Here is a 12,216-nt window from a genome sequence, read left to right on the forward strand (position 1 = left end):
TAGGCTGAGCGCCCTCTCTCCCTCAGCCACAGCCCGCAGTCTAGCGAGAAGCAAGCCCTCATGTCAGAGCTGAAGATCATGAGTCACCTCGGGCCCCACCTGAACGTGGTCAATCTGCTGGGAGCCTGCACCAAAGGAGGTACAGACCCAATTGCCCAGAGGATTCTAGGAAATGCCAGTGGCCAACGCCTGGCCCTCTCCACCGCTCCTCAGTCCAGGGACATCGGGACACACCCTCACTTTACAGAGCCAGATGGATGTGGGATTTAGAAACGCACAGCATCACAGCACTGCCGAGGCCAGAGGACTGTTCAGGCCATCAGTCCATGGTTCCCAAATTAAGGGATCCTCTGACATTTTTAAATTTTTGCAATATATTTTATAATTGAATTTATTGGGGTGACATCTATCTATACAAAACCCTAATATGCAAATCGACCAAACGGTGGAATGACCAGTTGCTATAACGTGCACTGACCACCAGGGGGCAGATGCTCAATGCAGGATCTGCCCCCAGCCTGCAGGTCCTGACCAGCGGTGGCAAGGGGTGGGACCGGCGAGCCGGTGGCGCCAGGCAAGCCAAGGTGGTGCAAGCAGGGGCCCCGATCACCCTGCCAATCGCCCCACAGATCAGCCCTGATCACTGGCCAGGCCTGGGGACCTTACCCATGCACGAATTTCATGCACCGGGCCTCTAGTTGGTTAATAAAACCATACAGGTTTCAAGTGTGCAACTCAACAAAACCTCACCTGCACACTGCATTGTATGCTCACCACCAAAGTCAAGTCTCTTTCCACCATCGTTTATCCCCCCTTTTTCCTCACCCACCTCTCCCTTCCCCCCTTTCCCTCTGGCAATCACCATACTGTTGTCTGTGTCTGTATTTTTGTTTTATTTTTTTCTTGATACATTTTAACATCTGTAATAAAGGATAGCTCATGCGACACTGAGATGAGTTGTGTCCCCACTACTGGAGACCACCAGCCTGCTAACTGGGAGCTGCCTTCATTCAGGTCATAGAATCAAGCCTTTCTGGCTAAGCATGTTTATTTGAAACTGTGATTACAAGTTAGGCTGTTAGGCTGCAAAAACAAGGTTATTGCCATTTACAGTTGCTTATTGTGAGGTTTGGGATTTTCCTCAATATTGCACAACCAAAACAAAATACGGAAGCACATTGCACACCCAGGCCAGTTTATGTCTGCAGCGATCACCCCATTTCACAACTTTTGTTCCCATTAATATCTTCAAGTTCCCACGGATTGACTTTAAGTAAATGTACTGTATTTAAATTTGAGCAGTAACCTGATAGTAAATAATTGCCACTATTTGCTTTATAAACTGGGGTCCAAAATAAGCTTCAGTTTGAACACCTATCAACAACAGCTGGCCCCCTTTAACAGATGGGGAAGGTCAGGCTCAGGGAAACTACGTACCTTGCTCATGGTTACAGAGGCAAGAAAAGAACCCAGGTTTGCCTGGAGCCAAAGCCTCTTTGCCTTTGTACCAAGCCGCCTCTCCCACGGGCAGCCTGTCATTACTCTCATGGCCCTTAATGGAAGCCGAGGCCTCCCTGGGGACTGTCCCTGAGCCTGTCCCTCCACAGGGCCCATCTACATCATCACCGAGTACTGCCGCTACGGGGACCTGGTGGACTACCTGCACCGCAACAAGCACACCTTCCTGCAGCACTGCTCCGACAAGCGCCGCCAGCCCGGCACCGAGCTCTACAGCAACGCTCTGCCTGTCGGGCTCCCGCTGCCCAGGTACCTGGAGGAAGGTGGGGAGGCCCGAGGAGCACCTGCTTGCTCCCTCCTTGTCTAGTACAGGAAGCTGAGGCTGGGGAGGGTAGAGTGGGCCCGGGGCTTGGCCACCCCAGAAGGCATGACAATAGCACTGATGATAATGGTGGGACTGTTGCCACATACTGGCTGGCTGCAGTGTGCTAGGCCCTGTGCTACAGCTATGGCAGATGTGACCCCTTGGTCCCTCCCATGGTCCCCAGGCCTGACTCCACGCCCTACTCCTCGCTGTAGCTCCCACACCCTCTGCACACCAGCCTCTCCGTGCCCTGAGGTCAACCTAGCCCCTTCCTTCTTCTTTTCCAAAAATAACACCTTCGTTCTCTTGCTGGTTACAAAAGCAATATGTAGTCATTGCAGAGACAAGAGTAACTTTAGAAAAGCATTAAAAGACAGTAAAACTCGTCCCTGTCCTCCCCAACATTTTGATCCATTTTCTCCCAGTCTTTTTTCCACCTATAGAGACACGTGTCTATAGTTCCCCAGCTCTTCAGGGAGCTGATGCTGCAGGCAGAGGCTTCATTCAGATCATAGCTTGGCCTGAGCTCTCTGAGGACACACACTGGGTCTTATGTCATCTTGGCAGGCCCAGGGCCCAACTCAGGGCCCCACAGGTTGGTTGAAAGGGCTCTCGAGGTCACTCACATGACCGTGACAGACTGGAGGAGGACTGAGTGAGGGAGAGAAGAAACACCTGAGTGACGGGGCCTCGAGGCCCCAGTGGTGAGCAGAGGGGCAGGAGGGGGACAAGAAGGGAAAGCCTGTGACCTCTCCTTCTGTGACGCTCCTCTCGCCCCCAGCCACATGTCTCCCGGGGAGAGTGACGGTGGCTACATGGACATGAGCAAGGACGAATCGGTGGACTACGTGCCCATGCTGGACATGAAAGGAGACATCAAATATGCAGACATCGAGTCCTCCAACTACATGGCTCCTTACGATAACTACGTGCCCTCTGGTGGGTGCGCGGGGTCCTCTCACCTGTATGGCCCTCGCACCTGCGCAGTGACGCATTCTTTTCAAAGCCTTTCACATGTCCCGCTGGAGAACAGCCCTGGGAGGGAGCTGGCCTTGTGCCCATTTCATAGATGCAGAAACTGAGGGCAGCCACCTGCCCAAAGCTGCTGTGGTGGAGCCCCAATATGAACCCCAGTTTCTGGGTCCAGACATACACATGCAGCCTACATGGAGGGGAAGCTACGGTCGGGGAGTACCTGGCCTCCCGGGCCTTGGGGAAGAGGGATCAGCTCAGAGTAGGCCCCAGGCTGAGCTGGCGCCCCTGTAAAGGGCAGGCCAGGCCGAGTGGTCCGGGGCAAATGCTGACAGTTTTTCTGGACAAGAAAGGCTCTGGTAAAGTAGGAGAGGTTAGATATTTGGAAATTGATTTCCTTTGGGGGAGATGTAGAGGATCAGTAGCCCCTGTCTCGGACAGTTAGCCTCCAGGAGCCAAAGAGCAGAGGCCTGTGGGCCATGGGAACAAGACGTGCTGACCTTCTGCTCTCCTCTAGCTCCCGAGAGGACCTGTCGAGCGACCCTGATCAACGAGTCCCCGGTGCTTAGCTACACGGATCTTGTGGGCTTCAGCTACCAGGTGGCCAATGGCATGGAGTTCCTGGCCTCCAAGAATGTACGTGTGGTCCCAGTGGGCAGATGGAGGTCATGGGGAGGTGGGTCACCCAGCCACCCAGGGGCCTCCCGGTACACTGCTCTACACAGTAGCTTCGCCCCGTCGGGTGGATGAGGACAGTGAATGCCCTCACCACGTGGCCCCTCTCCCCTGTGTGGTCCCCACACCACGTGGCCCCTCTCATCTGGACGTGATGCATTTTTCCCAAAGCACTTGACACAGAGGGACTTTCCCCACAATTGCCCCAGGGCCTCAGCTCCCATCCTCCCCTCCCCCAGTGTGTCCACCGAGACCTGGCAGCCAGGAATGTGCTCATCTGTGAGGGCAAGCTGGTCAAAATCTGTGACTTCGGCCTTGCTCGTGACATCATGCGGGACTCTAACTACATCTCCAAAGGCAGCGTGAGTACCTTCCCCACCCCCTGCGTCTCTGCCCCTCCCGGTCAGCCTGGCTGCGGCTCAGAGGGGACCGGGTCAGGGGTCCTCGTGGTCTAACCTGCCCAGCAGTGATGGCTCTGCCTGCCCAGCCATGTGTGCAGGGACAGGAAGGGAGCCACGAGCTGGGCATGGGGTGGGAGCGGGCAGAGATGCTGAGGCTTGCAGGGTGAGCTGGGGCTCAGATTTGCTGGTCATGACAGGGGGCAAGGGACCAGCTGTAATGGGTCCCGGGGAGTTTGGAGGGGGAGCAGGCCAAATGTGTTGTCCCAACGGTGGCTGGAGGCAGAGGAGGAAGCCGAGGTGTCAGCTGAGACAGATGGATAGGTGGCAGGCAGTATTTGGTTAAAATATGACCACCCTGCCTCCCATTCGTGTGCCCACTTTCTACATTGGGACAGTGAACCCCAGAGCTGGAGGGACGCTAGGCCACAGAGATCGGAGGCAGCCAGAATCAGAGCCGGGTGGACCTTGGCATGTCCCCGGCTCCCACGCTGCCCTGCTAGCTCAGTCAGGGGCTCTCCAGTCAGGGAGGAAGCCTGTTCCGTGAGGAGCCTCAGACCCTGGGGTGACCATGACCGCAGCTGCGGGAAAAGGAACTCAGCCGCCTGACCCTCTGGCCAGCACTGGGATGGACATGGGAACCGTGTGCCAGCAGATAGGCCCTCAGGGACCAGGGAGGGAGAGGAGCTGGGTGGGAACTGCCAGGTGTCCCCCCCCTCCCCCGCTACCCCCTCCCCCCGCCCAGGTGCAGGGTGGGGCTCGGCCCCTCCTCACCCTCAGACGGACCCGCCCTCCCACAGACCTTCCTGCCGCTGAAGTGGATGGCCCCCGAGAGCATCTTCAACAGCCTCTACACCACCCTGAGCGACGTGTGGTCCTTTGGGATCCTTCTCTGGGAGATCTTCACCCTGGGTATGCCTCCTTCTCCCCACAGTCCTCAGCGGCCTGGCAGGGCACCACCCTCCCTGACCACTCACACCTCCAGCCTGGCAGGGCTGCGATCAGACTCTGGGACAGCAATCGGGGCTCAGGTTCAGGGCCCAGCTCTGCTGCTTTCTTACTGCTGTGTGTCCTTGGCAAGGCTCTTGCCCGCTCTGGGCCTCTTTACCTCCCCATCTGAGCGTCCAGGGGTTTGGACAGTGACGTCCGAAAGCCTGCTTGGCTCTGGGAGGGTCGCAGTCTGTCCAGAGCCATGAAGGAGCCACAGTTCTTAATCCCAAGCTCACCTTCCCCGGCACCCAGCCCTGGCACGAAGGTTTCTCACCACTTTTCAACACGCCTGAGCCCATGTATCTCTCTCTTGTCTTTGCTCCCTGGCAGGTGGCACCCCTTACCCAGAGCTGCCCATGAACGAGCAGTTTTACAATGCCATCAAGCGGGGCTACCGCATGGCCCAGCCTGCCCACGCCTCCGACGAGATGTGAGTGGCGCATTTGGGAGAACGTTTTGGGCGCAAACCATAGATGCCCCACTTTACCAGCTTAAGCCAACAGTAGCTTGATTGGTGCAGAGATCTAGAAAACCGAGGTCTGGCTGGATCCAGGTGTGCAGCTGAGGTCATCGGTGATCTCTCCTTCTACCCCGGGCTCCGCTCTCCTCTGCCCAGCCTCCTATTCAGGCTGGCACTGCCCAGTGGCTGCGTCCTGCTGCTTTCACCTCAGTTCCAGCAAAAGACCCAGAGCTGATTGATGTGGCTCAGCTGGGGTCACGTGCCCATCCAGAACCAGCCACTGAGCTGAGGGGATGCGGACTCCTACTGGCCAGGCCTGGGTCACGTGCCCACCCAGGTGTGGCCAACCCCACTGAACCACTGAGCTGGGCTGGAAGGAGGGCTTCCCAAGGGGATATCCAGGTGCAACAACGGGAAAACAACACCTGTCCACCCCCTTCCCCAATCCTTCATGGCTCACCTTTCCGGGGTGGCAGCCGCCTCCCCCCCACCTCACCCCCCCTGCCCTGTGTCAGAGACCCTGACCCTTTGCGCCTCTCCCCAGCTACGAGATCATGCAGAAGTGCTGGGAAGAGAAGTTTGAGATTCGCCCCCCCTTCTCCCAGCTGGTGCTGCTTCTGGAGAGGCTGCTGGGCGAGGGTTACAAAAAGGTATGTCGAGGCAGCGTGGGGGAGGGACGGAGAGTTCTGGTCCAGAAGTCAGACACCGGCACAAGGCTGCTGTAACATGCCGGTATTTGGGGGGCCACCCTGTACCCTCACCTGACCTCAGTTTCCCTGCTGGAACCAATAAGGGATGGGCTGGAGACAGGAGTTTATTTTAGCAGCACAGAGAGTTCTGAAATGAAACCCACGTGGAAGCTGACGGGTTTAAAGTAGAGAAGGGAGCCCAGCGCGCCCGCCATCCTGCATCCTGCCTCACGCCATCTCACCTGGGCCAAATCTTGCGTCTCCATCGGAGGCCTGAACTTCTGAGGCTAGATGACTGCTGAGGGCCTGGCCACTTGGGCCCCATCCAGGCTCAGACACGAGCCAGCTGGGCCACACCTCCCTGCCCACAGCAGGGACTAGAGGAGGGAGTGCCCGTCTCCTTTGGCCCAGACACAGCCCCTTCCCGAGGCCCATTCCTAACCCCGCTCCCGCCCCGGGTGTGGTTACACTCAGGGACCCTTGAGCTGGAGTCGGGTGGTCCCCATTCGGAAGTTTGGGAAATGAGACCCAGGAGGTTGAGGCAGGATGAGACAGCACCTGTCTGGTCTGAAGTGGGCAACGTGTTAGCGTCTCGGGTGCTGGTCCCCTGGCAGCCCCCTCCCTGGGTGGTCCTAAGCTCACCTTGTCTTGTGAGACTTTGGACAATTGTGCTTCCTCTCTGAGCACCAGTTGCCGAATTTCCACAAGACTCGAGTGGCTGGGTCAGAATCTAACTGTTGGACGACCCCTAAAGGCTTTCCTGACCTGGCCTTCCCTGTCTCTTGGGTTCCCCCTCTCCATCGGAGCAGAAGTACCAGCAGGTGGACGAGGAGTTTCTGAGGAGCGACCACCCGGCTGTCCTTCGGTCCCAAGCCCGCTTCCCTGGCTTCCATGGCCTCCGATCCCCGCTGGACACCAGCTCAGTCCTCTATACTGCTGTGCAGCCCAACGAGGGTGACAATGACTATATCATCCCCCTGCCCGACCCCAAACCCGAGGTTGCTGATGAGGGCCCATTGGAGGGCTCCCCCAGCCTTGCCAGGTAATCACTGTGGCCCAGGTGTGCAATACTGTGCACTGTGTGTGTGTGTGTGTGTGTGTGTGTGTCTATGGCATCAGGCTTGCCTTAGAAGTAAGTTACTAGAGTGCGCACTTATTTCTGCCAGTGAGTAGAAGAGAGAATTGAACTCGTTTGACCTCTGATGCCCTCCAGTGGAAAGGGCAGGTTGGTGAGAGAAAGAATGGGCTGGGATTTATCTGCAAAGTAGTTGTTTCCTTTAAAGGAGCCCTCATAGGCCCAGCCAGCGTGGCTCAGTGGTTGAGTGTCAACCTTTGAACCAGGAGGTCACATTGCGATTCTGGTCAGGGCACATGCCTGGGTTGCAGGCTCGATCCCAAGGGAGGGCATGCAGGAGGCAGCCAACCAGTGATTCTCTCATCATTGATCTTTCTCTCGCCCTTCCTCTCTGAAATCAATAAAAGTCTATTCTAAGTTGACTGATTGATTTCAGAGAGGAAGGGAGAGAGAGAGAGTGTGCGCACGCGCACGAGAGAGGGGGGGGGCTTGCAACCTGAGCACATGCCCTAACCAGGAATCCGACTGTGACCTCCTGGTTCATAGGTCAATCACAACCACGAAGCCACACCAGTCAGGCTCTCTCTCTATATTTAAACAACAAACAGGCCATCTGCTCTCTCCTCTAGGCCCTGTCCTAGCCATAAGGAGAAGAGGAAGAAACCTAATTAGCACCCCAGCTCCCATGTGTTACCAGGGGCATTGCCAGCCCCAGGCCTGAGGTCTGTTAGAACCACGCCTTGGGGGCTCTGGGGAGCTGGCGTAGTTGTAGGAGGCAGAGGTGCCTACAGTTCAGGCGAGAATTCAGACTGGGAAGCAGGTTCGGGCTTTCCTTGCCTTGGGATGTGGTGAAGTTAGAGAATGGGGAGGGCTTTGGAGGAAGTCCCAGCTATTGCCTGGACTTGCTGTTCAGACAGTGTCCCGCCCTTGGCTGGAGAGAAGGGCTCCCCATGAGGCCAGACCCAGCCCACGGTGAAGTGGCCGGAGCCCCACCTGGGTCCCAGCTCTGCTTGGAGACCTGCAGGCGCCTGCTCTCTCTGAGCACCAGGAGCACACACGACTGAGAAGGTCCCCGGCCTGTGGAAGCAGCTAACAGTCCAAGGCTCCGGTAGACAGTGTGCAGAGGACTTAAGCTCAGGGTTCAAACAGCTTGGGGTGTGAATGCCCCCCCCCATGTGTGTCCTCGGGCAAGTTGCTTGCCGTCTCTGAACTTCAGTTTCCTCATCTGTAAAATAAAAACCATAAGCCCTTCAGTTTGGAGGTTGCTGTGGGGGTTAAATGAGGCAGTATACACCTTCAGGGGTGCAGGAGATGGCGACACTGATGAGTGAGGAGTAGGCTTTGGAGGAGCCGGATCGCTATGAAGCGCTGTGTGGTGCCGGACAATGACTGAACCTCTCTGAGCGGCACTTTCCTCGCGGTGCTTGCCCTGCATAGTCCTTACAAGGATTAATGAGCCAAAGGGCGTAACGTGCACAGTGCCAGGCCGGACACAGAAAGCTCTTGAACGCCGTTGTTGTTTTACTGTGGTTTCCTTCAGCCTCTCGCTCACTGGCCTTCTCCCTCTAGCTCCACCCTGAATGAAGTCAACACCTCCTCGACCATCTCCTGTGACAGCCCCCTGGAGCCCCAAGAGGAACCAGAACCAGAGCCGAAGCCTGAGTCCCAGGTGCAGCCAGAGGCAGAGCCGGAGTGGCTGCCGGATTCAAGCTGCCCCGGGCACCAGGCTGAGGCAGAGGACAGCTTCCTGTAGGGGGCTGGCCCCCACCCTGCCCTGCCCGAAGCTCCCCCTCTACCTCCCAGCACCCTGCGCCTGCTGGCCTGGCCTGCCGGGCCTCCCATCGCTGTCCTATCAGCTTTTGCTCCTGACATGTTGCACCCCAACCCCTGGGGCTGGCTTAGGAGGCAGGAGCCCTGCAGCGGCCATGACCAGCCCTCTGTTCTGGGGAGGCCATCTGACTCTGAGCCAGAGTTCTCCCAAAGGACTCAGTTGGCCCATCTGTAAGATGGGGAAGTCGGACTTGGTGACCCACAATCTGGGGTTCTCCCCCTGGCTGACGGGGGGAAAGCTGGAATCCTGGGAGATTCTCAAGGTTCATGAGGTGGTAGAGGAACTGTTTTCTGTTCTGCCAGCCACCCCTCAAGGAGCTCAGCGATCTCCTTGTACTTTATCTGCCCCAAAGCTGGGGAGGGGACCTGGTGTCCCTGGCTCCTGGCTTAGCTGGGGCCTGGCCTTGGACAGTGTTGCCTCCTCCCTCAACGCCAGTCTCCACTCTCCCAGGCCCGAGCTGGTCTGGGGCCGTCCATGCTTAATGAGAGCTAGGGGCTGGGCCAAAGCCAGGACATTCGGGCCTGTAGCCCCTGCCCCAGGCACACGGAGCCACCTCCCCATACAGAGTGCCCTGTCCATGTCTTCCTGGCTCCTGCGTCCTCATCACTGCCAGTCTTATTCCACCACCAGTCTCCAGGGCTGGACGGACCCACATCTGTGATGAGTGTGTGACGTGCCTGTGCGACGTGTCCACACGTGAGGATCAGTTTGTGGACCGTATGCGCACTGGACCCGCCGAGAGACCGTGCAGGAATCCCTGGCCCTCTCTGGGCCCGCTTTCCCTGTTGAAATGAGCAGGTTGGACTCATTGACTTCTGGTGCCTGCCAGCACGAACATTCTGAAATATTCCTAGGGTGCACACTTGCCCGGATAAAGCAAAGCCGAACACCCCAAACCTCCATCCTGAGGGTCAGCTGGGATCTGAGATTCCAGTCCACATACCACACTCCAGGCATTCAGCAACGTGCCCCTTCCCCATGCGCCGGCAAGCCCCAAAAGGCCAGCTGCCCAGGCCTGGACTCGAGGGACAGCAGGGACACGGGAAGACCACGGGGCCCTCTCAGCACCCACAATGACCTCTGGAGCTGCCTGGGGCCACAGAGGCGGAGAGGGCCAATCAGAGCGCCCGGTGCGCCTCCCGCTCCAGCACCTGCTGTCCAGGCCTGTGCCGAAGACAATGCACAGTTAGGGCGCCGGGGGCCCTGGAAATGACAAGAAGACTTGGAGGGGAACCTGGGAAAGGGGTACAAGAGGTGGGTACTCTGAGGGTTGCCTTCTCACCTGCCAGCTGCCCCATCCCTGAGGTCTGGCTTGTCACTGCCCAGGCCCACTCACCTCACTGTCTCTGCCAGCCACCCAGCCCAGTGGGCATTGAAGTGCTCAAGGAGCAAGGGCTGTGGCCAAGACGGCAGGGGGTGAAGGGGGTGGCACCACCCCCTATGCTGTTGGCACCTCCCTGCCCCCGGCCCCTGAGGAGAGGGACTGGGCTCTCACTACGGTACCAAAGATGTAATCACCTAGGTTTACAAGTATTTTTAGGACTCACATTAACTCACATTTATACCACAGAAGTGCTATTTTATATGCCAGCAAAATTTCCTATCTGTGTACTTTTTTGTAAGGGAAAGATTTTAATATTAAACTGGTGCTTCTCACAGACTCGGTGATCTCTGGCGGCTTTGGGAACCTGCGTCTGGTTGGTGGCAGGAGTGGAATGGGGCCAACAGGCCTCACCCCAGCCACAGGGACCCCACGCAGGTCCCTTCAGCACTGAGTCTGGTTTCCATGGAAGATGGGCATTTTCACACCCCACCCCACCCCACCCCTTGCTAGTAGCTGGGTGACCTGGACACTGGGCTTCGGTTTTCCAAAGAAATGGGAGGCTGAATGCCTGGAGTGAATTTCCTGGTGCCTGGCCCCGGGGTGGGCAGGACTGTTCACAGGCTCAGAAGCCTGAGGCCCTCCTGCTGTCCCACCCCACCCCACGCCACCATGTGCTTTGGCTTTGGCTATTAAGCTTCCCCCCGCCCCGCCCTCCCCATCCACTCTGCCTGGGGCTAGGTTGCGTCCGCAGTGACTCCTGAGAGGCGCGGCGTCCACTACAGCCCAGGATCCAGGCCCCATGAACAATGGGGTCCCAGGTAGGAGGAGGGCAGACAGAGCACCCAAGGGGACAGAGCAGGAAGAAGTGAGGAGACAGGGTGAAGGGAAGAGGAAGAGGAACGAAGAAGGATGTTGGGGGCGTGCAGCCAGGGCAAGGCCAGGGAGGGAGAGGGGCTGGCTGTGGCTCTGAGGGCAGGCTCGCCAGGCTGGGCAGAGGGGTGCACACCTGGTAGGACCCCCGCCCCTCATGACTGCAGGAGTTCAGGGGTGTGGGGCTGCCGTGAGCCAGGCGTCCTGGTACCTGTTGGTCAGCTCGGTTCCTCCCATTGGCTCCACTGGCCGACCCAGCTGGGAGACCCTGGCAGGAGCAGAGGCCAGAGGCCATAGAGCTACCAGGGGCAGGGGGCCAACTGCAGGGGTCCTGGGCCCAGGTTGGGCCTTCCTGGGCCTCCCACCTGGGCCCTTTGGGAGAGGTCATCTGAGGTGGAACCAGGTTTGTCACAGCTCACAGTGTGACCTTGGCCACCCCTTGCTCTCGCTGAGCTGGGGAGGGGCATCTTGCTGGGGGAGGGCACCCTGTTTTGGAGCCTCTCCCTCGACTGCCTCCAGGAGTCTGGGGCTGTGGCTGCTCTGGGGAGAGGAAGGGAGACGGGGCAGCTCTGACTCACGTCCCAGCCCAGCCGCCAACTCAGGAGCAGCTGAGCCAGGCCAGGGGAAACCCCGCCAGAGGCAGGGCCCAGCCAGGCCAAGCCCACCTCCCGGGGTCCTGACTTGACCCCTTCTCTGCTGGCTGTGGTAGCCGATGAATAAGCCAAGACCTGTATCCACCCTGTGACCCTGCGAAGAGAATAAACAAGCACATTCCAGACGGGGATTCTCCTCCCTCACGGAAAAAGCCTCCGTCTGGAGGGCAGGAGGCTTGCTCCTCCCGCCTCAGGCTGCTCCATACTGGACCTGGCGGATCACCACGCAGGCCTCCATTGCCCCAGCAGTAAGTGGAGCTAATGCTGCTGTGCAGAGATCAGGGATGATAAAACGCAGCTGAGCACTGCTGAGCCGTTACTAGGTGCCAGGGCTGTCCTGCTTCACACACGTTTTCTCATTTGACCCAAACAAGAACCTTATGAGCCAAGTACCACTATTCTCATACTAGTGACCCAGTACATGGATCTGTGCACATTGAAAGGAAATTAATTAGAA

At 57.9% G+C, this 12,216-nt stretch overlaps 1 protein-coding gene across 1 annotated transcript in view; it reads left to right on the forward strand.

Moving 5' to 3' along the window:
• Nucleotides 1–10,572, forward strand: part of PDGFRB (platelet derived growth factor receptor beta) — a 36,123-nt gene extending 25,551 nt beyond the window's left edge. Inside the window, exons 15-24 of the mRNA XM_023745732.1 lie at nucleotides 33–139; nucleotides 1,608–1,767; nucleotides 2,604–2,761; nucleotides 3,312–3,430; nucleotides 3,709–3,831; nucleotides 4,668–4,779; nucleotides 5,188–5,287; nucleotides 5,862–5,967; nucleotides 6,816–7,048; nucleotides 8,651–10,572. Coding sequence (XP_023601500.1) covers nucleotides 33–139; nucleotides 1,608–1,767; nucleotides 2,604–2,761; nucleotides 3,312–3,430; nucleotides 3,709–3,831; nucleotides 4,668–4,779; nucleotides 5,188–5,287; nucleotides 5,862–5,967; nucleotides 6,816–7,048; nucleotides 8,651–8,834 — 1,402 coding nt within the window. The 3' untranslated portion in view covers nucleotides 8,835–10,572. The remainder of the gene's footprint in view (nucleotides 1–32; nucleotides 140–1,607; nucleotides 1,768–2,603; nucleotides 2,762–3,311; nucleotides 3,431–3,708; nucleotides 3,832–4,667; nucleotides 4,780–5,187; nucleotides 5,288–5,861; nucleotides 5,968–6,815; nucleotides 7,049–8,650) is intronic.
• The last annotated feature ends 1,644 nt before the right edge of the window (nucleotides 10,573–12,216 follow it).

The sequence above is a fragment of the Myotis lucifugus genome, unplaced genomic scaffold (genome assembly GCF_000147115.1).
Source record: "Myotis lucifugus unplaced genomic scaffold, Myoluc2.0 scaffold_576, whole genome shotgun sequence".
In the NCBI taxonomy this organism is placed as follows: domain Eukaryota; kingdom Metazoa; phylum Chordata; class Mammalia; order Chiroptera; family Vespertilionidae; genus Myotis; species Myotis lucifugus.